This window comes from Buteo buteo, chromosome 28, assembly GCF_964188355.1.
Source record: "Buteo buteo chromosome 28, bButBut1.hap1.1, whole genome shotgun sequence".
NCBI lineage: Eukaryota > Metazoa > Chordata > Aves > Accipitriformes > Accipitridae > Buteo > Buteo buteo.
The window spans coordinates 9,348,560-9,373,582 of NC_134198.1; the positions used below are offsets into that span (position 1 = coordinate 9,348,560).

The 25,023-nt window shown below is 40.9% G+C and overlaps 1 protein-coding gene and 1 long non-coding RNA gene across 3 annotated transcripts in view; one reads left to right on the forward strand and one right to left on the reverse strand.

Moving 5' to 3' along the window:
- MET (MET proto-oncogene, receptor tyrosine kinase) overlaps positions 1-12,786 on the forward strand; it is a 90,702-nt gene extending 77,916 nt beyond the window's left edge. For both annotated transcript variants that reach the window (XM_075059135.1, XM_075059136.1), the window contains 7 exons: positions 926-1,156; positions 3,550-3,630; positions 4,237-4,418; positions 6,012-6,121; positions 8,649-8,814; positions 9,721-9,857; positions 10,001-12,786. In XM_075059135.1, the coding sequence (XP_074915236.1) occupies positions 926-1,156; positions 3,550-3,630; positions 4,237-4,418; positions 6,012-6,121; positions 8,649-8,814; positions 9,721-9,857; positions 10,001-10,211 (1,118 nt within the window). In that variant the 3' untranslated portion in view covers positions 10,212-12,786. The remainder of the gene's footprint in view (positions 1-925; positions 1,157-3,549; positions 3,631-4,236; positions 4,419-6,011; positions 6,122-8,648; positions 8,815-9,720; positions 9,858-10,000) is intronic.
- The window catches only part of LOC142045536 (uncharacterized), a 29,479-nt gene continuing 10,604 nt past the window's right edge, over positions 6,149-25,023 (reverse strand). Inside the window, exon 3 of the long non-coding RNA XR_012654640.1 lies at positions 6,149-7,927. This is a non-coding gene — a long non-coding RNA (uncharacterized LOC142045536). The remainder of the gene's footprint in view (positions 7,928-25,023) is intronic.

Consider the following 25,023-nt stretch of genomic DNA (forward strand, 5'->3'; position numbering starts at 1 on the left):
TTTCCAGGTTTTATGCATAAATATATAAAGCATGTCTGTACAACATCTTTTATTCTTCGTGATAAAATATCTGATAATTTCTGTTGTTAAATTTATTCCTTTTTTTTCTTTTTGACCCTGGCCTAAATTCTGCTCATTGACTCCACTGGAATAATCCCAGACTCAAACTGGTGTAAATTAAACTTAGTTCTTTGATTCTATCACAAAAAAATACTAGATAAAAATCTTTTCAACAAAGGCAATTTAAAATACCTGAACAATATGTTGTTGACAAAAATAATTTTCTCAAATAAATACTCCTTGCTTGACTTAACCATTTTAATTTCTGCTATTTTAAATCAGCTGGTTCATGTTATTTTCATGAGTAGCACCAACTGTATTATCTTCAGCAGTTACAGGATATGAATCACCTCTAGGCATTTCCCTGGTTGAATATTTACCATTGGATAAATATAGCTAGTCACCAGCCGTTTGGAAACCTTCATGAAATGTGAAGTTCCCTACCAAATTAGAACATGACAATAATAAAAGGTTTCATGTTTTTAATTGTTCACTACTTCCTCCTCCCATATCATTGTCATTTTTCCATTTTACTCTTGTTACTCCCAATTACTAGAAATGCTATAACCTACACTTGGCAAGAAGTAACAAGGCTTCATTCCATCCCCTCAGGAAAGTGGAAATTTTGCCATTTACTTTCATAAAAGTAGAGCTGAGACAAGCATAAGTTTCTAGTGACATGGTTTTCCTGGAGTTTGGCAGATTAGCAATGCATATTTTCATTTTCCCTTTGTGACCGAAACTTCTGCACAGCCAAGCCACTTCCAAACTGATAAACTCAAACCTTGCTTATTAATGCAATAAAACTATTCATTTTCCAAGGAGAAATCTGATAGGATTATAACGGTTTCTGTTCATCTTGCAGATCAGTTTCCAAGCATGTCTCAGAATGGATCGTGCAGACCTGCCCAGTATCCTCACTCTGACCTCTCCCCAATTCTGTCTAGTGGGGACTCCGATTTAGCCAGTCCACTTCTCCAAACTAATGTCCACATTGACATCAGTGCCTTAAATCCTGACCTGGTCAAAGAAGTGCAGCATGTGGTTATTGGTGCTGACAGCCTGATTGTGCACTTCAGTGAAGTAATAGGAAGAGGTGAGTACTGCAACTCTTACCTTGCAAACCACAACTCTTTTTGCACACCCATTCATTATAAACCATTCTGAATAAGGTGTCTACACAGAGGTTTTTCAAGCTTTTTACCTCCTACAGCACTGCATCCCATGCACCAAATCAAGGGGGGAACCAAGGAGCTCTCCTCTGAAGTCAGATGAAGGGTAGTGCATTTGATCAGAGAAGACAGCAGAGGGAGGAAAGAGTCTGTCCATTAACGGGGCTCCTTTGAACTCAGAGACTTGCTGGTTCCCCCTCAGCTGTCTCACTCGCACCCTTTTCCAGGCTACAGAAAAGCTCAGCCAGGGCTTCTGATGCATGAGGCTGCGGTGCAGGAGTGAGGCTGCTGGAGAATATTGCACAAGCCTAAAGCACACACCTAAATGGCAGGGAATTCTGAGGCGGAGGCACCAGCGACCTTAAACTCAGAGCCTGAGAGCTGGCAGGACTGCTACAGGACAGAGAAAACTCCTGCAGTCACTAGTGCATTCAGTAAAAGTCCCCCCATGGGCCAAGTGAAATACACACCCCCCTTTTCCCTCCACAAGTTTCCCCCAGCTCTGAGGAATTCGCTGTTTGTTTCCTCCCACCACAGGCTCTCTGTTCCCCCTCATTCCTCTCTCACTCCAGCTGCAGTAATGTGTGGCTCCTGATTCACTTCCCCTTATTTTTGTCCCTGATATAGCAAGTCACCTATTTTTCTGAATTTCTCCCATCACTCCTATTCCTCTACATTTCCATAAGTAGGTTCCACCCTTGTTTCATAGCCCAAGCCAGTATTTCTGTTAGGAGCATTTATTAAACTCTGTACTATTGAATACCTATTAGTAACCCAAGCAGAAACTGGATTTTTAGTACTTTGACAGATCATGCATGAGAGGTCTCTTGTTGAGTATCAGAATACTGATAAGAATTTGGCCATAAATGACATTGCTAATGCCTCTTCTGCAGGAAGATAGCCACAAATCAGACAAACAGTCAGTGTGTTTCCCTTCCATGTATTACACTACTTCATCCCCAAAGCAAGGGTGGGCCTTTTTCTTTTCTTTTTTGTTTCAAGGAAGTCCAAGTAATTTCCCATTTTTTAAATGTTGAAAAATATCAGGAATGAAACCAATATAATTAACCATTTTTAATTTTCTCCTCCATAACTAGAAATGGGCCAAACCCAAAAATATTTTAGACACACCCAATCCAAGCTTTAGGATTTGTGCCCAGGCTCCAAACAATCTGTGGTCTGATGGGATTTTAGTTGCTTTTATAAAACAAACTTTGCATTAATTTTACCCCAAGCCAAAAGCAAAGCCAGCTGGGCTCTGACCAGCACTTATGACTGGAACCTGGTAGAATTAATCAGATAGTCTTGTCCTCTGCAGAACTCACATTTGGCAAAAAACTATTTTGCTTCCTAACTGCAAATATTAGTATTTTTAAATTGTCCAGTAAATAGTACATCTGTGAAGGAAAGCCACCATTACATGTATATAATTTGATTCGGATAAATTAATGCACGTGCCTGGAGCTCACAGTTCTTTGTTTCCCAAACAGGTCCACCTGACTTCTCATAGTGGGTTTCCCCATAGTAGGTTTCTGTAGGCTACCCCATTTGCTTGGCAGGATGCACAGGATCAGGAAGGACTTCTGTGTCCCTGACAGTTTATTTCACTGCTGAGACCATGAGAAAGAAGGCAAATTTTGCTCATCATCTTTTAGTGACATTTTGCACTCAGAACTATGCCATAGCAGAGACCATAGCAATGTGGTGATTCTGTGATCAGTAGAGCAATTCCCAAAGTGTTCATGGCCAACACACCACTTTTAGCACTCAACATTTTCCATGGAATAGCAAGACCTGAGAGACTGTAAGCCCACAGTGACCATCCTTATGCAACTTTCCAGTGAAGATGCATCAAGGTTGTACAATCCAGTGGACCACTTAGCACGGGCTTGCAGACCACTGGGAACCACCGCTCCAACGGTCATGTCAGCTTCTAACTGCTCCCTTGTGCCTTCCAGTGCCGTCCTTTGAGATATATCTCACAGAAGAGTATGGTGGGAATGGGCTGACATGGTTTTTGTGTGCATAGTCATTACAGGAACATGAAGCAGTTGTGGCGCCAGCCTTGTCATTATTTATAATGTCCATCTAGGTCAAGAAATATCAATTATGCTGCAAATAGAGTTTTCATTTTATGTAATGATGGTTTTATGTAATGGTAGTTTTATGTGTTAGTTATGAAGTATACATTACAAGTGTTGGGAATTGGACAGAAACAGAGTGTGATCACTTTCTTAAAGCATAATTGTTACCCTGTGGAAAATACCAGAAAGCTAATTTTACTTATTAAAGCTAATCTTGCTCATTTTTTACACAGGACATTTTGGGTGTGTGTACCATGGGACATTGCTGGATAACGATGGCAGGAAAATTCATTGTGCTGTGAAGTCACTGAATAGTGAGTTACATGTTTAATAGAGAGACATTACCATAATTCCAAAGATAACTGGGGTGAACTAATTAATTGCAGTGAAGTGTACTTTCACAAATAAAGATTCTTAGTTGCACCTGGATCAGATTTCTCCCTGGAGCATTTCCAGATTACCACAAGGCATTGGTATATATTTGTACATCAGATGAAATACCCATATATTTCCTCTACAAAGAAAAAGACACAGGAAAATGAGGGAAAGGCAGTGTCATTTTTTACTCAACTGACTACTGAAGATTTGGTTTTGGAAGTTAAATTGCTAAAGAGTGGGCAAAGGTGCTGGAAAAACAGGAAGAAACTACAACATTTATTAAAGGCTTTACTCAAGTGTTGTTATTCAATTCTAAACAATTCATAGTAAGAAAAGGAGAAACAGAATTAAAATCACTAGCAAACTGTATTTCGTCATTGTAAGAAAACCAATGCACATAACCTAGTTGTAATGTGGGAGGTGAGGAGCATGTTTGTAGCTTCTCATTATCACTTTGTTATGCAGTGACATGCTGTACAGAAATGAACTGTAGTTTGTTTGGGTTTCTTTTAATTAACTCATTTTATTACTGGATTTCTCAGGGATTACCGACCTGGAAGAAGTAGCTCAGTTTCTGAAAGAAGGAATAATCATGAAAGATTTCACTCATCCCAATGTTCTGTCACTCCTGGGAATCTGTTTGCCCAATGAAGGATCCCCCTTAGTCGTTCTTCCATACATGAAACACGGAGATCTTCGAAACTTCATTAGGAATGAGACTCATGTAAGTACGTGGTGAGGTCTACCAAACGGTAATGCAAGTCTAGCCACACCCTGCTCCAACACCACAGGTTATAAGCTCTGATAATTACATTACGTCTGTAACTTGCTGCTGTTACTACACCTTAACCTTTAGCACTTGCTTAGGCTGGCACTGAGCCTGACCACAGCGCTGCCACTCCTTCCCTTCCCCCTCAAATTCCTCTCTAGAATGTTTCCCAGAAATTATCAGCAATAAGTATTTCTCATTTCCCATCCATAAGCCTTTTTATAAACAAATGTGTTTATGAGATCTAAGTCAAGGGGCCCAACCATCTGCTGGTTTGAACTGGCATCTCTCTGTTGACTTCAGCACAGCTGTGCCAGTTGTCACCATCTGCTCTTCCAACTCCTAGGTAAGGGATCTTCATGTCCAGCTAGTGTCACAGTCCCATTATTATCAATATTTTTTCTTCTTATCTTAAGAAAGAAAACCAGCAATTGTTATACAAACTATGAGTACTCTATTATTAGAGATTTTCCCTGTTTCCATTGAAAGACTGCAGATTTCTCAAATGTGCCTCACTGCTTTCTCTCAAGTATGAGACCACAGGTCTTGCCTCAAGTAGTGTAAGCCCACTTTATACTGTAGTATTTCACCCATTTCACAGTGCTAGGACAATATAAAGTGACTTCTGCGCCAATAGGATTTTGCCCCTGCCTCTATGGCAATCAACAACAGCCAGTACAATTTTTAAAAAAAACAAACGCATCTTGACAAGTTGTTGGGGGACTTAAGCTTTCTGAGCTAGGGACCTCTTCCCTTTTGAGCTTCTTTCATTTTACAAGCACCAGGGCCCTTGTCCGTGAATAAGTGCCATGGTTCTTCCTGAAGTAAATACAGTAATGACCACAGTTGAACAAGATTGTTCCACAGGAGAAAATGACACAGAGCAATGTCAGCAGCACAAAAATCTGTGGGACCTTACTATTACATAACAATTTGTGCTGTTGGATAAAAGAATTACAGGTTTATGTTTACACTTATTTTGATATTTAACATTTTCAGTAAGGTCTTACCTTGTAGACCAGCAGAAAGAGTTACCAATCTTTGCGGAAAATCTTCCTCTGGTAACTGCTAAGGTCTCATTTACCTTTTCCATGGCATCATACTGATGATAGCTTGCACGTATTTTGCCCCAAAGAGGACTCTCTCCTTTCTTGGTCTTTTCCAGCTGATGAGCTCCAAGTTCATAGTTAGCACCTTCTACTGAGTTACATGCTATTACTCTCAAGTTCACAAATGTGAATTTTGTGTATCAGCTGTGATGCTGGGTTTTCAGCATACTGTTCCACTTCCCAGCCCAGGTCATGCTGCTTATGCTGCAAACTCTACTCTTCTGGAGTCTCTCAGCTTTTCTGATTTCTTAAAGTGTATTATTTCCTCACTGGAGGTAAGAACTTGACCTAAACTTATGCCAATTTTACTACAAGCATCAACCTGTCTCGGTCATTCTGGTGGCAAGATAAGTGTATCAAAAACTGAGTGTCAAAGCAAAAAACAGTCTGCTCCTTGGGCTTCTGCATTCATTGTATCACAAATGTTTGTATTTTACAGAACCCAACAGTAAAAGATTTAATTGGATTTGGCCTTCAGGTCGCAAAAGGGATGAAGTACCTTGCAAGCAAAAAGTTTGTCCATAGAGACTTGGCAGCAAGAAACTGTATGTAAGTACAAACACCTAATTCCAGCCACATTATCACACTCTTCTGTGTAAGACAGTGAGATAAGATAAATGAAAGTTTGCAGGATTCTGCTTTTTTTTAGTCATAATAGGGTGTTTTTTTCATTGTTCCGTAATTATACTGATGTTTGTCTTGCATACTGATGAGCTACTCAGCTTGCTAAGGGCTCACTTCTTACACATAAGCTTTTTTTGAGTGTGGGAAATAAGAAAAGCTGAGGTGAAAGTGTAGCCTCTCAAAATCATTGGTTAGAGAGTTTAAAAGGCATCTCCTAAGGGAAGTTAAACTGCTGTTGTCTCAACTTGCTGTGCTTCTACCCAACGTCTTCAGAAGCAGCACGTCTCTGCTGCCGCACCTAGCAGGAGGGAGAGGAACACAGGGGAACTTTGTGAGAAAAACAAGAACACAAAGAAGCACCAGTGGGACCTCTTGACAGTAATCTTTCATTACATGAGTATGAGCTTACTTTGGCTCAATTGCACACACAAATTAACGTTAAAAAATCAGAGCATGCAAAGAATCTTACTAGTGTCTGGGTAGCCAGACAGTTCAGTTCACACAAAGACTAACTGTTACAGGAGTTGCCGATACTATTACGCTGATTCATCACCTGTGTAGTGAATTAATGAGGTACAGGATTAAACGTTAGCACATCATAATCTGGAACTCTGGCTGCAAAAAGGTTATTCACCTGTGACATCAGATTTCTTATTCTTTTTTCAAAGGGTGCACACTCGTGCAGCTGAACAGCCTCTGAAAAAGAACGTTTTCTTACAGCTGCTGGTTTTTTAAGGGAGGAAAAAAGCCACAAGCAACATGATTTTCAGGTGTCATAAGAAGAAAGCAATTAGGTTATTGGATAAAAGTCCTGGTTCATCTAATCAAAGCCCAAATAGTGGCAACAGGACATTCCCTCTGGCCTACTGTCTCTTCCTTGGGTGAGGAGAGAACAGCTACCAGGATGTCTCACATTGCCAACTGAATGGCTGCTTTTGTACTTCTGTGTGGCTAAGTACTTCAGAGTGTGGAGAGCTGCTGCCACGTGAGAGGAAGATGCATGATTGAAGACCCACATTCCTCAGTGGCCATGTGTGATCCAGCACTCAGAAGCACAGCCCCTGCCACAATGGCGATGTCCATCAGAGAGGAAGCTGGGGTGCAAATACAGTCCCCGTCACTCTTGACTCTATTCCACTATCCTTGAAGAGGTGCAGGAAGCTGCTATGACACAAACTGTCCCCTGTTGACCCATCAAAGTTCCCTCCTACTCCCTCCATTGGTATTGGCTTAGTCATTACATCAGTAAATACAGCAGATGGTTGTGTGCCATTCAGAGGGACTTCAACAGCCCAAAGAGTTGTCCAGACAGAAACCTCATAAATTCAAGACAGGGAAATGCCACGTGTAGAGGCTGAGAGAGACAGGATTGTTTAGCCTTGAGAAGGCTCAGGAGGATCTTACCCAAGTGTATAAATACCTGATATGATGGAATAAAGAAGATGAAGCTAGATTCTTCTAAGTGGTGCCCAGGGACAGGCCAAGAGGCAGTGCACACAAATTGAAATAGAGAAAATTGCATTCAAACATAAGAAGAAATGCTTTTATTGTAAGGATGACTGGCCCAGAGAGGTTGTGGAGTCTCCATCCTTGCAAATATTGAAAACCCAACTGGTCATGGTCCTGGGCAACCTGCAGTAGCTGACCCTGCTTTGAGCAGGGTAGGTGGTGGTGAACTAGGTGATCTTCAGAGGTCCCTTCCAACCTCACCCATTCTGTGATTGTGTGATTCTGTAAAGAAACCCAAAAGCAGGTGTTTGCTGCGGCTAGGTCTGCACATGTAATGAAGGATAGGCTTAAGCATGCCAACGCCCATGCTGTATCTGTTTTCTGACAATGATACCGCTTATCAGGACAAACAACAAGCTTAGGAGGAGCCAGGCTAGGGAGATCTTCTGGTATGGCTGAGCTGTAACCCCAGCAGAACTTTCCTTATGCCACCATTCTTTCCCAGTACAGACACCAAACACATCCTTAGTTACAGGACTACATTATTATATACGGGCCATCACTGAGATAATGATAGGTCCTTTCTTATCAAAACTGAGAGTGAATAGGAAAGGTGATGCCTTGACTTGGAAATAAAAATGAGAGGTTTCCAAGGATACAGAAGAAGAAACAGCTGTGGAAGAAATGATGTAGCACTCAATCAGGATATATAGGCTATTAGCAAAAATCTTTTTATACAGAGCAATTTTTTAAAAGAACTGTAATTCAAATTATATTATCAAAACAGTATCAGTAATTTCCTGAGTTCATTCACTGTGTTAAATGGGTGTCAAATATACTTCGCTGCACTTTTTGTTTCACTGTTACATTCGTTAATAGATCCAAGATAAAGTACTGCCTTCCAAAGTCACGGTCTCAGAAATGCAAGTCACTCATTATAATCCACCATCACTGTAAATCTTGCCCGCTCAGTTGCAGATAATACTTTTTGTCATTTCTCTAGGTTGGATGAAAAATTCACTGTCAAGGTGGCTGATTTTGGTCTTGCTAGAGATGTCTATGATAAAGAATACTACAGTGTGCACAATAAAACAGGAGCGAAACTGCCAGTGAAATGGATGGCTTTAGAAAGTTTACAAACTCAGAAGTTCACAACAAAGTCAGATGTGGTAATGTACAAACATATTTGTATCACCTATTAATTTCTCTTACATTGCCTGGGGCATCTCTCTAGTATGTAATGAATGGACTAACTCCAACCCAAAACTTCCATTTGAATCTAACTTTAGTTCACATACGAATAAGAGACTGTTTCTACATCCAGAAAACGTATTTGTCCCAATCACAAAGCAACAAGTTGTTGACCTGATTATCTGTTACTGCTCAGGGAAGAATTAGGAGTTTAATCCCACTCCAAGGGAGACTAAGGACATTCCAAGAAGCCAAATTGGAGCTGAACCCTGCTATAGGAGGGGCTCTGGAAAGCTTGACAAAACAGGTTAACTTTGAAACTCATAAAATGTAATAGTTCTCCAAAATACTTTATTTGCTTTATAAATACTTACTGACTGCCTACAGCAATCTCAAGTATTACCTGGCCATTTATGAAGAAAAAATTATAAGATGAAGTCATTAGTTGGCTGGATCACTTTGTATTTTAGCTCTCCTTTCAATCCAAATTCAAATTAGCCTGTGATGCATAGAATTTTCACCATGTATATTCTCTTCAGTATGTATTTACACAGGGTTAGTCAGATCATCAGCTCATGTAAATTGGCAGAGCTCCATTAACCTCAAAGGAGGTCTGCCAATTTATACCAGCTAAGTAGCAGGCCTATAGGCTTTCATTTTCTTTCATTTACTTAGTTAAGTTTCTTTGGCTCTAATTTAAGTGGCTCCTCAAGTCCCTACAGCATTTATTAGCCCACTTAAAAGAAAGCTGAATGCAGTAAAATAACTTTTCAAAGGGAAAATCCATGCATTTGAATGCTTAAATCTGTCAAACCATCTTCTAAAACTGGAATGTAAAGCCCTCCAACCCTATAACTTATTATTTATTTTCTTTGTTTTCTTAGTGGTCCTTTGGTGTGTTGTTATGGGAACTTATGACAAGAGGGGCACCACCTTATCCTGATGTAAATTCTTTTGATATAACTGTTTACTTATTACAAGGAAGAAGGCTGCTACAACCTGAATACTGCCCTGACCCACTGTAAGTAAATAGTTTGCAAAGCCTTCTGCCAATGCTGCTGATTCTTCTATTATAGTAAGCGAGACTGTGGGAAGAAAGAGGGTTGGGTTTTTTTCCTTTTTACATTATTTCATAATTGATCACTTCTTTTATTTGAATGGCAGGTATGAAGTCATGCTTAAGTGCTGGCATCCAAAACCTGAGATGCGTCCAGCATTTTCTGAACTTGTTTCAAAAATATCAACAATCTTCTCCACTTTTATTGGGGAACACTACGTTCACGTCAATGCTACTTATGTCAACGTGAAGTGCATTGCTCCCTATCCTTCTCTTTTATCATCACAAGACAACACAGACATGGATGTTGACACATGACGGGTGTCTGAAGTAGAGGAAAATCCATTCTTAGTTGTATGAACAAAAAGCAAAACATTTTGTCCACTAGTTTTTACTGCCCGGTCTTTGTGAGAACACTGTTGCACATGTTTATGTTGCTGCCCGAGTTGCACTAGTACAAGGACATGGTATCATATTGTTTAAGGCTATGGGATTCTATAAACCATCACAGTAATTTCCAAGTATTTGGACAACTGCATCAATTTACCAAATGGAAACGTTGTGTGCTACCATCCAGAGCTAGTTCCCACTAGCTCTCATTAATGTGTGCTCAGACCCAAGAACAAAGATTCATCATTAATGCCACAAAGGAGAAAGTAGAATACCAATCAATACGGCTGGAAGGACTATTACCGTTGCATGTACTTTAGGATAATGAGCAGTGCAGAAATGGTTTTCACACAATAGGCTAAGACAAACAATGAGAGTTGCAAGAGTTTAAAATGTATTTTCCTCCCACACAGTCCAAATTTTGGATTTTTGCACTACATCAACAAGGTTTCTTAGAACATGGGCAGCCAAGAGAGCCAGCCTCATGGTAAATGTCTTAACAGAAATCAACATCTAAAAATGATGTGGAGTAAAATAGGTATGTCAGCCTTGCCAGTCCTCTGGTATAGTCAGACGGTACATAAAATGAGGGGAAAATCATCTAGCTTATAGCATTCCTCGTGTCAGCTTTATTCCAACATTCAACCACTCCTTCGAGTCAAACAGCCCGTATTGACAGATCTTTTGCTGAAAAATGCAAAGCCTTCATTTCTTTCAGTAAAGAATTAACCACTCTCTGAGAATAAAAACTTGAAGGCATCCATATTAAATGCCAGGCTAATCCCTGGGATGTAGTAATATGGGCGGCATTATTCTGGAGAGGAAGAGGAGACAGGCAGGCTGGCAACCTTACGGAGCTGCTGTCTGGTGAGTCACACGGCAAGTAGCTGAAGCTCTGCCACCTACCCTTGGGTGGAGCTGCCGCCAAAGGTGAGTAAAGAGTGGAGGCGTTGCAGCCAGCCCTGACCTAAAAAGACACTGCCAGAGCAGGAATGTTGATAACTTCTTCATGCCAGCCCTAAAGAGCTGAGAAGACCGATCAAAAGAAGAAACAGCTTTAGGCCCCCCCCAGCCTCTTCTTGGATCGCACAACCCAGTGAATTGTGATACGTACTTTTATTTCTAAATTATGACCAGAGAAACAGTTCTAAAAAGAGATAGTAAAACTTTCATTCATTAGAGAAGAGTACTATAGCTTTAGGGCAAGCATCACATGTCATTTCTGTTCCTGTGGAATTCTGTGCATACTACTGTATAGCTTGTTTAGTATAGGATAGAACTGGGTTTGTTGGTGTAAACACATAAAGTATTCTATTTTTATATTAAAAAAAAGTTTATTTTTAATGACATTTACAAAGTTTGGTTAGGCCACAAAATACTGCACTGTGAACATTTCAGAAAATGTATGTCAACGTACATGATTCATAAATTGTAGCAACCTTAAAAAAATACTCTGTAAATATTAAAAAGGAAAAGAACCGACTGTAAACACACTCCACCCTAAGTATAATATCTCCGTTGCTGCAAGCCAACCATTTTAAGATCTTCAAAGAGAGGTAGTGCAGATAGATAAAGAGCTGATATAAGGGAGATACATTGTTCTTGGGAGACAGTGTTATAACTGAAAGATTTATAATGAGGGCAGAGTGTGTAGGCAAACTATGAGCAGATACTATTGTATTGTGTTTCGTCACCACTTTCATTTCAGAAACAAACTTTCATGTCTGCTGAGAGCAATACTAATTGTAAATTGCTCAAGGACAAAAGGCTTTGCTGCAGGCAAAAAAAAAAATCATCTCTATGGTTGTTAAAACAGCTAAGGAAGTTTATGACACATAGATTTGGAGAAGATACTCCAAACTTGTACATACATGCTTGAGGAGCGCTGCAATGTGAAACAGAGGACATTTTTACTATTTATGAACTTTTGCTTGATAATGTTGTGTCTGGGACACCTGTAAGAATACATGATTCTGGTAAAGATTTGATGTTAGTAAGTTCATATATCTGCAAAGAGCTGAATGGTACTTATGTTTATAGTTGTTGTTATGACCTAATAAACATGTTATTAAAATGAATTATTGTGATACTTTACGCTCCAAGTGCTGTAATGACTGTTAACATTTGACTGTTAAGCTGATAAAAGTCTGTATGATTTTTCTGACTAACATGGGAAGAGCAACCTGTGGAACTGTGCGAGAGAGAAGCAGCAACTCAGAAATGTAAAAATACGGAGAGTGCACCAATAAATCAAACGTAGTTTGTCAGCCTCAAACCCCTTAATAGATCAGAGAAAGGTGCAGAATATTTGTTTTGAACAACTATGGCATAGTCTGTTTGAATAGGAAGCCTCTTGCCTAACCACAGGCTGCGCCCATGCAGAGCCTTAAAATTCTCCATGCGCTTAAGAGTTGGGGGTCACATTTGAAGCTCTCAATTTAGGCATCGTAAAGAGTACCTGCTTGGCCCAACAAGGATGCCAGTGCTTGTGTTTAGCATCCAAGCTCCCTAATCAGTCATGATCTACAAGAAACTTCAAGCACCTGAAGCTACGCCCCTCATGGTCATCCATCACGTTTCATCTCTGTGAGGTGCTTTGTATCTGACACCTGAAGAGAGAAGGCTTTGCAGTCCCCAGGGGTCCTGGTTCTTCTGGGGGAACAGGAGCCAGCCCCACTCTTCTCCCACGCATTTCCTCCCAGTTACATTAGACACCTCCCACCGAATTCACAAGTTCACTTCTGTGAGGTGTATTTTAAGCGGGTACCCCACAAACACTGCAACGGGCACTGCCCTGTGCCACTTAAGCCAGACGATGCTCCAAGCGCATTTCTCCAGCAGCTTACCTCAGGGACATTTTATACTTAACTCACTCAGAAATATTTTTTAATGCACAAAAGTCTCGGCTGATTAAAAACAGCATTTATATGCTCTCATAATTTCAAAATATCAAGCAAATCAACATCAAAACACATTTTCTCCAGACACACTTACTTCTTAACAGAAAATGTATATGCTCAGTTTCAATTCAAAGTGTATTTTGGGGAAAAAAGGCATTGGAAATAGCAGCTAAGGATGAAAACATTCTTCTGTTGTGTCACAAGCCCAATCCAGCTAAAAGGTCTGACATTTTTTATTCTAATTATTTACATCTAATTTATTTTCTGATACATTTTCAGGATTTCCCTGAAAAGTCAGTAAAAAAATGTCCAAGGTTTTACCACAGTCAGCTATTAATGACCAGGGTCTTCAATCTAAACCAGCATAACACAGCCAAATGATAGTCTGAACTTAAATACCAGATTTGTAACACATTCCTGTGATTACTTCTCATGATTTCTAAGGTATGCTATATATTGCATTTTTGAAAGGGTCAACAGAATCACAAGCTTCCCATGCTCAGTTTTTCATCCTAGTAACTTTGTTTATACCGGGTACACACTGCAGCCGATCTTCAGCTGACTGACTGACTCTGGCAGCCTTCCCCCTCCACATGAATATTAACAGTGGATGTGGCCCGTGGTCAAAGTGTTGCATAACAGACACCCTACACAAAAGCCAAGAGATCAAAAAAATAGGGAGGGATATCCTCACCCCATAGAAAATTTTCCTACTGATTTCACACAAACTTTTTTTAGTGTGCTATTAACTCAACCATTTTAAATAATTTGCCTATATTAAGGAAGATTTTTAATACATCCAACAATATTAAAGGTTTCTAAAATCAAGGAAAACGGTACGCTGTACCATTGGGTTGCTAAGGCTTTGCATATTGCTAATTTTCTGTCTCTGGTGTTAAATGCAATCATGAAGAATGGACCTACATGCCTTATGTAAATAAATGAATAGGAAAAATAGGTTGCAATTTTTGTTACAGTGGCGGAAGCTGTACAGGTGAGCAACTGCAAAAGGGCATCAAAATAATTTCAAACTTAAACATGAAACTCCCCCTTCAGAAATTTCATTTCTAGAATCAGCCATAACACTGTATCACGGGAAAAGGTCATAGCAGATAAATGAAATAATACAAATCCTAATGGTTTTTTTACTCACTAAACAAAACATCCATTCCTGAGAAATTCCAATTTCCATTATTTTTAACAAATAGGTCATGAACTGAGTATTCCGAGCATCGAAGAAAGACACAGGAAATCTTAGGATTTTGCCAGACGGATTAGTAAAAACATTTACAAGAAACTGTGATCTCACAGACAGCAGGGAGAATTCAGAGCAACTTGATTGACTCAGCAGACACCAGCCCGGAGGAGATCAGTCTCTCGCCCTGGAACTGGAACTGTGCGCTCTGACATTAAACCAGAATTTGCCTTTTGAAATCCCCATCCACCTGCTAACGCGCAAGGTGTAATCGCTTCCAATGAAGATGCCAAAAGTCTCTTTTTCTGATTAAGGTCAAGCACTTGTAGCCACTCTATGACCTCCTGGGGGACAGAGAGAAAAGGTTTCTCTGTTGTAAGGCATACTGCTTCCCTGGCTGGTGTTACTATTAACTTTGGAGTTTTCCTTTCCAGAGCCGGCAGCCTCCTCACCACACACCGTGCCTGGGGAAGAGACCCTCAGCCGAGGGTAAATCCCTGCGGGGGCCAGCCCCGGGAGACCCTTCTGGCTGAACGGCAATCAGGGGCAGTCCAGCCGAATCAGGCTTAAACGGGAGACTCTGACATGCAGACCATGCTGGACTTTTAGTTTCTCAGTTGTTAGCTTACTTGGGGTTAGAGGGAGGCGGAGAGGCATGCTCAGATTTCTTTTCCCCCTGCTGTCACCTCATCCCTTCCTCCCTGGGTCTGGAGTTGGCGCAGAAAGCCTCGGGGCAGCAGACTGACCTTCTGGGTCTGCAGCCTTACGAGAGTCCCAAGTTCAACACAGGAGCATGGCTGTAGCTAGGGATTTACGTGAATATCGCCAGAAACTGTAGGTCAGGCTTGATAGGATCTTGTTTGCACAATCCAAGGTAGAATACCAAGGAAGGGCAATTTATTTAATCTGGTTTCCATACGCTTTTCTCTTTCAGTAGTAAGTACTTTGCCACGGCCCAGTGCCATTAGGAGGTTCGTTAGTATCTGCCAAACGTCTTCTCACGTTCATTACGACAACTTAACAGGGAAGTCATCCTCTCTCAGGCCTCTGAGGTCCTGTGCGTTTCTACAAACAAATGTATTAACACTTGCCAGAGTTCTGATTACCAAGCGCACGTTGAGCCCCTCTCTGGTACAAATGACAGCTGAATATCCTCCTTTAGGATGTGAAAAGTGTTATTGCCAAAAACTTTAGGGTGCATGACCAAACATGGACACCTCAGCTGCCATGAGGTTGCAGCTCACTGGGGCAGTTGGCATGCTTCGCAAGTGCAATGAGACTGAACACAAACGCTAAAAATACAGTTTGAGCTTTAATTAGGAAGGAAAAAAGGCCTTCAGACAACAGCGGTATACTCTCTATCGGCGGCTCAGAAAAAAATAAAGGCAATTTAAGAAAGACAGCAGAGCTGCAGTCTCTTGGAGCTCGTGGTGCAGAATTCATGGCAAACACGTGCGATGATGTGACAACACATGTACCCTAGTCAGCAAGGGGACATAACAAGGAGCGAATCACTTCCAACTCCAATTGTATGCTAATAGTTTTCTTAAGAAAAACTCTTTCGTAGAACAGGTTACTGCTACAGGAAGGACAACTGCCTTCATAAGTCAAAAACACTCTCACCATGTAACTTTTGCATTTTGTAGAGAAATGTAACTATCTGAATAGCTTCTTCATTCACTTTCAGTTACTGGAAACGTATCTACCGAAACTAGTTTCTCTTAAATTACTAGCCATGCCTATGTAATATACCTGTCACTTGGCCACAAGAGCCATAGCAGCATTCAAAGTATTTCCCTCAAAGGTCAATGGCTCAATAATTGTAAAAACGATCCAGCATTGCTTGTGTCCTCCGTACACCTCTGAGCACCAAATTGTTGCAGCTGTTGGCAGAACTTTCGAACAGCAGCTCTGAATTGGATAGGAAGAAAGTAAAAGTTTGTCAGGCCCACGCAGTCCCCATGAACTTTGAATTATGTCACTGAAGTGATGAAAACAAACTCACCTCGTTGACAAGTGTAAACCTGGGCTGCTGTATGAAATGCAGGTAAATAAATGGCATCTATGTCAGGACTATTTCTACTTCTTGTGAATATTAAGTTTACTCAAAAATATCCTGGAAGAATACTTGTACATCTGCAACAACAATGATAAAATATATTTGCTAGGTATCTTGATACTAATTTATAGCAGCAGGGTTTTCTTAAGACTGTCACAAAAATAGAAAGTAAATTATTTTAAAATATGTTTAATTCTATGTCATATATCTAGGAGAGTGAATGCCTTCAAAACACATCTGCCAGCCTATTTGGATAGATGAAGGGAATTCTATCAGCCATTCTGGGCATCTTGAAATAGGTTTTGTTTCTTCTCAAAGCTGAGTTGGTTGGGGAGGACTCCAGGGAAACCGATTTTGGATTATTTGGCAGAAACTAGAGTTCTCTGCAGTACTTGAGGGTTCTGTCCAGCAGAACTGATTTACCAAATACTTAATCTCTTTTCTTGTCTCTAGTATCTTTACACTACCAGAAGGCATCACGATATGGAGGTTCTGTGTGCAAATACCTATCCAATATTATTTTCTGCAGACAATCCTGAATAGGAAGATAATGTCTGGATGGTGATGATCAATATAAACAAATCCTTATTGCTGCACTGAACAAATCATTACCTACACAGCACTTTTCCCATGCAAGTCCTTCCAAAGCCCCTATAGTACTTACCACGACTGCATTAAAATTCATGTAGTCCTATATTTTACTGCATAAAACCTTGAATGGTGTTAAAATAGTAACTTCATTGCAGGGAAATTGGTGTCTGTGAAGGTTAACAGCCCATACTGAAAGCCAATAACAAATGTCCTTCCTTAATGAAATGCTTGGTTTAGATCATATTTGTGATACTATACTTACGCACTAGTCCACCAAGCAGATATTATAAAACAGATTCATTCATGAAGTACAACATACAGGAGCAAGCCTCTGGTGTTTTCAACCTGAATTCAGACTAACAAGGTCTAATTTCAGTAAAAACTAAAACAAATAAACTTCCTTTACCACCCAAATGAGAATACAGAAATTTTGTCCATCATTCATACATTCAGCCACAATCAGGAAATTAGAGACTGCAATGAGATCAAAGAATTTTACTGCTCAAGGTATCCAACACTATTTTCTACAAGTCTAATATCACTCCTCCCCACCCCCCTTACGTAGTTATATACTACCCCTAACAGCTAGGTCAAATTTTATGAGGAGTATTTCTGAAAGCTGGAAGAGCTTTCTCTGGAAAGAAGCCATCTGTTTGAAGCATTCAACTCCTTCAAGACCTGAAATGCTTCCCAGTGTTTTTTCACTTCCCAGATGTATTGCAAGTTCCAAATATCTGAGCATAAAGTGACAGACTTACACAGTTGCAAGGGAACTTCTATTTAGTGGTAAAGCACAACTGAGAGGTAAGCTGTGGCAGTCAGATATAAGGGATCTGAATGAGGAGGGCTGCTGCTTTGGATTATCTATGTTTTGCAATGCCAGTGTTGTATTTTTTCATGCACGTGAAAGATATATACAACTTCAGACACTTATGTTGTGGAGTGGCTTTTCTTTAGATACCAACTGCATATATAATACATCTTCCCACAGACCCAAGCTACACTTAGAGAATATGAGAGATGTTCCTCAGCCTACAATAATTTATATTTCAAGACAAGGGAAAACTGATAAAAGGCTGTTGAAAAAGAGGCAAATCCATCCTACCTCTGTGATCAGCTGAGATAACATCAGTACATTGTGCAACATGTAGCTATTACCCAGTAACAGGGACCACAGCATACAGCTCAAAAATCAATCACTCTGAGGAGACTGGTTAAGGAAATTAATACCAAAATTACTCGTGATTAGGAAATACTGAAACATTGAGAGAATTCCCTAATAGAAATGTCATCATAAAAGCCTCCTTGTTTCCTTTCTTGATGCTTCTAATCAAACACTCCTCTGTTTAAACAGCCAGTGATAACTTCAGCCTGCTATGATAATGCCTAGTGCCAAGGCCTGAGAAGGAAAGCTAACCAGAGAATGAGCAGAAAGAACCAATTTTGGAGATAAGTTTTCCTTTGTAACTCTGCTAAGAAGTATAATGAATAGTACTACTCAGTTTGGAAAGAGTGCGTTTCATCAATAAATTTCAAAGCACTTGCACAGAAATATACAGCTGGAAGAAATGTCAGGAGATGATTTGGTCCATCCCATGTCACTAAGATAGGGTGAATGCACCCAAGATGCCTTGGCAAACATTTGTCTAACATTTTCTTTAAAAAACACTTGTACAAGCTACAAGGATTTCAGGGCTTCATTATCTGTACAGTGCTAAAGTTCTCCTTGCTGCAGCACGAGACCCAACCCCCTTCTTTTTGCCCCAACACTGGCTACATAGCCAATAAATGACTGTCATGTTATTTATAGAAAAAATGTAAGCAAAGATGTCCCACCTTAATCTCATCTTTTCTAAGCTAAAAAGTTGTTTTCAACCCTTAGTGGGTTTGAGTGCACCCTCTGCAAGCTGGAGGGAAGGGATGCCATCCAGAGGGACCCTGACAGGCTTGAGAGGTGGGACTGTGAGAACCTCATGAAGTTCAACAAGGCCAAGCGCAAGGTCCTGCTCTTGGGTCGGGGCAATCCCAAGCACGAATACAGGCTGGGCGGAGAATAAACTGAGAACAGCCCTGAGGAAAAGGACTTGGGGATGATGGTTGATGAGAAGCCCAACATGACCCGGCAATGTGCATTTGCAGCCCAGAAAGCCAACTGTAAACTGGGCTGCATCAAAAGAAGTGTGACCAGCAGGTCAAGGGAGGTAGTTCTCCCCCTCTGCTCTGTTGAGACCCCACCTGGAGTACTGTGTTCAGCTCTGGTGTCCCCAACATAAGGAGGACATGGACCTGTTGGAGTGAGTCCAGACAAGGGCCACAAAGATGATCAGAGGGATGGAGCACCTCTCCTGTGAAGACAGGCTGAGAGAGTTGGGGTTGTTCAGCCTGGAGAAGAGGAGGCTCCGGGGAGACCTTACAGCAGCCTTCTGGTACCTAAAGGGGGCCTACAAGAAAGCTGGAGATGGACTTTTTACAAGGGTACGTAGCGACAGGACACGGGGTAATGTAAGGAAGCAAGTTCTTCCCTGTGAGGGTGGTGAGGCACTGGAACAGGTTGCCCAGAGAGGTTGTGGATGCCCCCTCCCTGGCAGTGTTCAGGCCAGGTTGGATGGGGCATTGAGCAACCTGGTCTAGTGGAAGGTGTCCCTGCCCATGGCAGGGGGGTTGGAACTACATGATCTTTAAGGTCCCTTCTAATCCAAACCATTCTATGATTCTATGATCTATGATCCTTTATTTTCTAAACATCGTAACTTTCTTCTTGCTGGTTCTTCCCAGTCTATCCACATTTCTTAAGTGTGGTGCCAAGGATGAACTCGGTACTCTCAAAGTGTACTATTTTGTGGAGTGATTAGGTCAGCAGCTCTGTTGCTCATGGCTAAAGAAAGCCACCAGTAATATAATCTAAGTTGTCTGGAAAAGCAAGGCACTACAGCACATTACATGCTTACGAGGATTTGTCCACAAACAGATGTAGATTGAGAACTACAGCTCTAGGTGCTAACAAGGCAAATTAGTAACTTGCTCGAGGAGCCTTCCGGTTATACAAGTTAGATGAGTCTGCAATTCTCCGAGTCCTCTCTTTTTTAAGTATATATCCTACATTTGTCTTGGGACAATGTCCCTTCCCTAACTATTTCTTTTATGATTACCTTAGCTGAACCATTGCAGTCAGGAAAGCTGCCTCACCAGAAGGACAGCTTTCACCCAAAGAGCTACGGCAAAGCTAGGAGCAGGAACTCAAGTTAGTTGGAACCCCAACCCTTCAGTCCCTTAGCCTGCATTACCCAATGAAATTCACTTAAAAGAATGATAACTCTTCATATTTTTGAGTGCATATGTATTCTGTTGTTTCACACTTACTTTGTCTCTATTTTAACTAACTTTGATCAATTAACTTTGAATAACTTGCATAATCCAGCTAGGCAGTGCCAGAGAACTAGAGATCTCTGGCTTCTAAAAAGCGTGCTGTAAATCAAAGAATTTCTTGAGCACTTATTCGTGAGATGGGTCAGGCAGAAACCAGGCCAAGCCCAGGGAGCAGAGCAAAGGTAGAGCACAGAAGAGTCATTGTTTGCGGTGTAATAGGAAGTTATGATATTTGGAAAGATGGAAACATCAGACTTCGGTAGGTAAGGGAGGAGGTGCGCTGAGGCTCCGTGTCTGCAACGTTATACTATTACTAGTCTCTCCCTCATGTCAAACCTGATGCATGGAAAAATGCCGCGGGGCCCCAGGAGGTGTCTCTTCCTACCAACTGAGGCCACTTGCCCTACCAGAGGGATCCGATATGACCGCAGCTAGCGGGCGAGGGATACAGAGGTATCCCCCTCAAACTGGTGAGAGAAGAAGGTACTTCATCAGCGGTGCTGACACACACACTGGTAATGGCTCACACTGTACAGAGACTGGCACAGCAGTAAAAACTCACGCACGCACTCATTGAACATCAGCTCCCTCTACTGTAAATACATTGGTATACATTACTCTGCCACCCCATCACCTCCCAAAATGGTCAGTTTTGATTAAAGTACTACTCTGAAGCGCTGTGACTAAGATGACTGCCAAAATGCATCCTGCAGAACCGACAGACAGAAAGACAGGGTGGATTTTTCTTTTCAGTTCTTGTGGTTACGATAATTGGGTTTTCAATCTTCTTGTATGCTGCAAATATCCATCTCTAGTTTGTCTCAAAACTAGAATAAATTTCATGATCTTAATCTAATATCTTACAAACAACTGTAGACTACAGTCTACAGAGGAGTCTGCTGCAGTAACTGCAGTCTTGCCTTTATTAGTCACAATATTAATTTCTGACAGAAAATGTAATGGCGTGGATCCTAACCTCTGCTGATCATTATCCTGCTTATGTTTTGTCTTCCTGAAAAGGTTAAAAATCTGACAAGTCTCAATAGCTGATGGCTGTGCCCATCCATACTGAGGGCTATTCTTGGTTCCAGCAGAAACCAGAGACGTTTGCAGCACAGCTCAGTAACACAGTCCCATTAACTGATAAGATTTACTCAAAAGTATGACTCAAAAGGACAGAAATTGTTGTTCAGTCCAGACTGAATTTAATTAATAGTTTAAGCCCAAAACTACGAGAGGCTGGCTTTTTTTCAGAGAAAGGGAAATATTTTTTGTTTTGAAATTGACCTTTCTTTTTTTAATGTTAGACTAAACAAAAGTTTAATTTCAGATTAAACCAGTGCTCATGGTTTTACTTGGCATGAAATCCAATTAAATGATCAAAGTATCAAAAGTCGGCCAAGAGATCAAGGAAGATGAGGACAGCAGAGAGTCTCTGAGACTTGCCCAAGAATGGATAGCCAGAGCCTGTAGTGAAATTTTAATGTAATGGAAAGCACAGACACTAGATCAGAAAGAATGCAGACACCTGGAGAAGTGATCAATAGCCTATCCATGAAAATGGCCCATTTATTGATTGTAAAAATAGGAGCGGGAAGAAGATGTTAAAGTCATAAGACAGGGATGGAGAGCTGAGTGTTGAGATTCTAATTTGTTTGAATGTTGAAGAACAGAGGCAAGGAAGAAGATTAAAGAGAGAGAATAGATGAAAATATCATCCAGAAAGGTTGGCTCAGAGGACAACGAAGCATCAAGGGGATGGGCTGAAAGCACTGGAAGTATTGAGCTAGCAAGTATCTCCAAGTAAGGAACCTGAGAGATGGCCAGAGCTGCCCTAGCCAGCAGGAGAAAGGGAAGGGAGGCCAGGACACCAGTGTGCTCCACAAGCATGCGTTGGAGAGATTGTAAAATCCCCCAGCCTCTTACAGTATCCTATATGCTGCTGTACAGAGGGTCACATCTCATCCTTAGCCGTGGGCCCTCTAGAGTCCCTTGAAGACAGATAATGAGAGAAAAGGGATAAAAAGCAAAAAGTGAGTTTGATCAATTTAATGTTGACTTTGTACCATTCCTTTGATAGGAAAAGAATAGTCAAAGCAAATAAAGCTGCTTTGAAATAGGAATTGACAGGGCAAAATATAGCAAGTACATGAGAGGAACTTTATCAGAATTATGCCACAACTCATTAATCTGTATCACAGTAATAATGTTACTTTAAAGTTAACACCAGTATTTCAAAGCAGAAGGTCTTCTGCATCTCTGGCAACTCACTGCAAACCCTTTACAGCTAATCAGTATCATTGCTTCAAAAGAAATTAAACTGTCTCCACCCAGTAACTCTACTGGCATTTGATCTACAATTGGCTTGAAGTTAAAAATTAATTACCCTTCCAACATATTGATTACATGACTATAAACATAAAAGCAGCAGCCCAGAACAATGTACACTGACCCTCTGTTGAAACAGCATGTTTGTTTTCAAAAGGAAGCTAATTAAGACAAGTTCCCTAGAAGAGGAAGACAGCAGTAAAACTAAAACCAACAGTGCCATCTAGTGCATCCCTGTGTTCAAAGAGTACCATACAGAATCACTCGCATCATTCGCAATTCCAGCTAGTTCCTAATGCTAACAAAAAAGGACGGGTAAATTACTACCACACTCCATATGCCTGAAGTCCCAAGTCTTACCATCGGGGAATACGTGAATTCCAGATGAAGAAAGTCTTACATCATATTTACATTTGTATAATTAATAAAACTATAAAGATAAATGTACTTGATTAGTAGATTTAACTACTAACTGTGAATTAACTGAAATAAATAAAAGTTCTACACTGACAGGAATCCTCAGGTTTCTAAACTGCTCTGTTTCAGAATAGCTACACTGGAACATCTCTGTTGCCTTTAGATGATATCTTTATTATATACACTAAAATAAAATATATAAGAATCTCTAGATATCTTTCATGGCTTTTTATTAGATGTATATGTATACACACCAGTGAGCAAAAACAGAAAGCAAAAGAAGGACAGTACCATTTTATTTTTTGTAGTGTAGTATCTGTTTAGGATCTGCTAAATATACCCCTTGCTAATGGACACTGATTATTTTTATCAGAAAAATAGAAGCCATAAACTTTTTTTTTCCCCATATGTCACTGACAAAGCATGTAGGGCTTGCTTCTAAACCCTCTCCCCTAGAAAAGCCAGGGTACAACCCACATAAGCAACCCTCACAGAAATTACAATTCCACAGAATTGCTCTCCCATTTAGTTGCCACCCAATTTTATGCTTCTCTCTGGCTGCTTTAATGTCCCCTATTATTAAATGTTCCCTTTCAGGAACACTGAATACTGACTTGGCTTCCTTTTCCCAAAACACTGTAGAGTCCTCCTACTGCATCTATCATCATACTTGGCCCTCTGCACTAGGTTAATGTACATTCATTGTCAGCTCGTAACATAGATTGCCTTAAACTACAAAAGGGAGCCTAAAATAAAGGTTGTATATCCTGCAGTAGGAAAAGAAAGATTACAATCTCTATGCCAATTGCCTCAGATTCCTTTCTGCCCCAAGGACTTATATTTCACCGGGGTTTTTTGCACCCATAGCCTGGTATCACTAATCTTTAATCCATACAAAATAGCGTCAAGCACGTCTCAGATGACATTGGGCACACAGATGTATGCAGCACACACAGAAGTCAAGCACGCATCCTTCAGATTTTGCAGCTTAGTCAAGACTGAAATTTCTGTCTGTCTTCTTCATCAGCTCCTCCCCTGACATCAGAGGAACTCCTCCATCGACGCCCACTGAAACTGCTTCACTATTTGTTTTGGTTTCCCTTTTGTTTTGTTTTGCTTGGCTAACAGAAATTCCCATGAATGTTAAAACGTAAAACAAAACCCTTGGGCTGACACAGACCTGGCCCGTTTTAGTCCGCTCCCCTCCACCTTGTGCCATGGGCAGGAGCAGGACCTCGCCACCGTCCCTCCCAGCCTCGGCCACTGGCAGGTGACCCCACCAGGTCCTCCACCGCACACACGACAAAACCCCAACTTTGCCAAGTTTAGAGGGCTGTAACAGGCTTTCATGAGTAGATGGAGGGTTTATTAACAGCCCATTTGAAAAAACCTTCCCTGGAATATAGCCCACGACAAGGGGCAGGCTGTACTGCGCAGAAACTGTGAAGGGCAATATGCTGTAAGGAAAAAAGATGCTATGAGATCTGCTCCCCTCTCCTCTCCACCCTCCCATTTTCGTACTCCTTTCTTAGGTCTTCTCTTTCTTCCTTGAATCGCAGGAGAAGTCCCAGCACACAAGGCAGGGAGCAATGGTGGCAGCAGCAACCTGGTGCGAGTCAGAGCCAAGAAAAAAATGTGACTAAAAGGAATCTGAGGCCAAACCCAGAAACAAGTAGCAATGAAGAGCTAAAAACTACCACAAATGAACCCATACAGGTCCAACCATCACATGCTACACAAGGGAACAGTCAGAAAACAACATCCAGTGCTGTGCAAGGACACAGGTCACATGAAGAAGCTGGACTCAGTTACAGCAGGTCTGCAAATAAGCTCAACTAGGTTTAGAAACAGCTTTTCATGTTGCCATGATGGCGAGTAGCACAT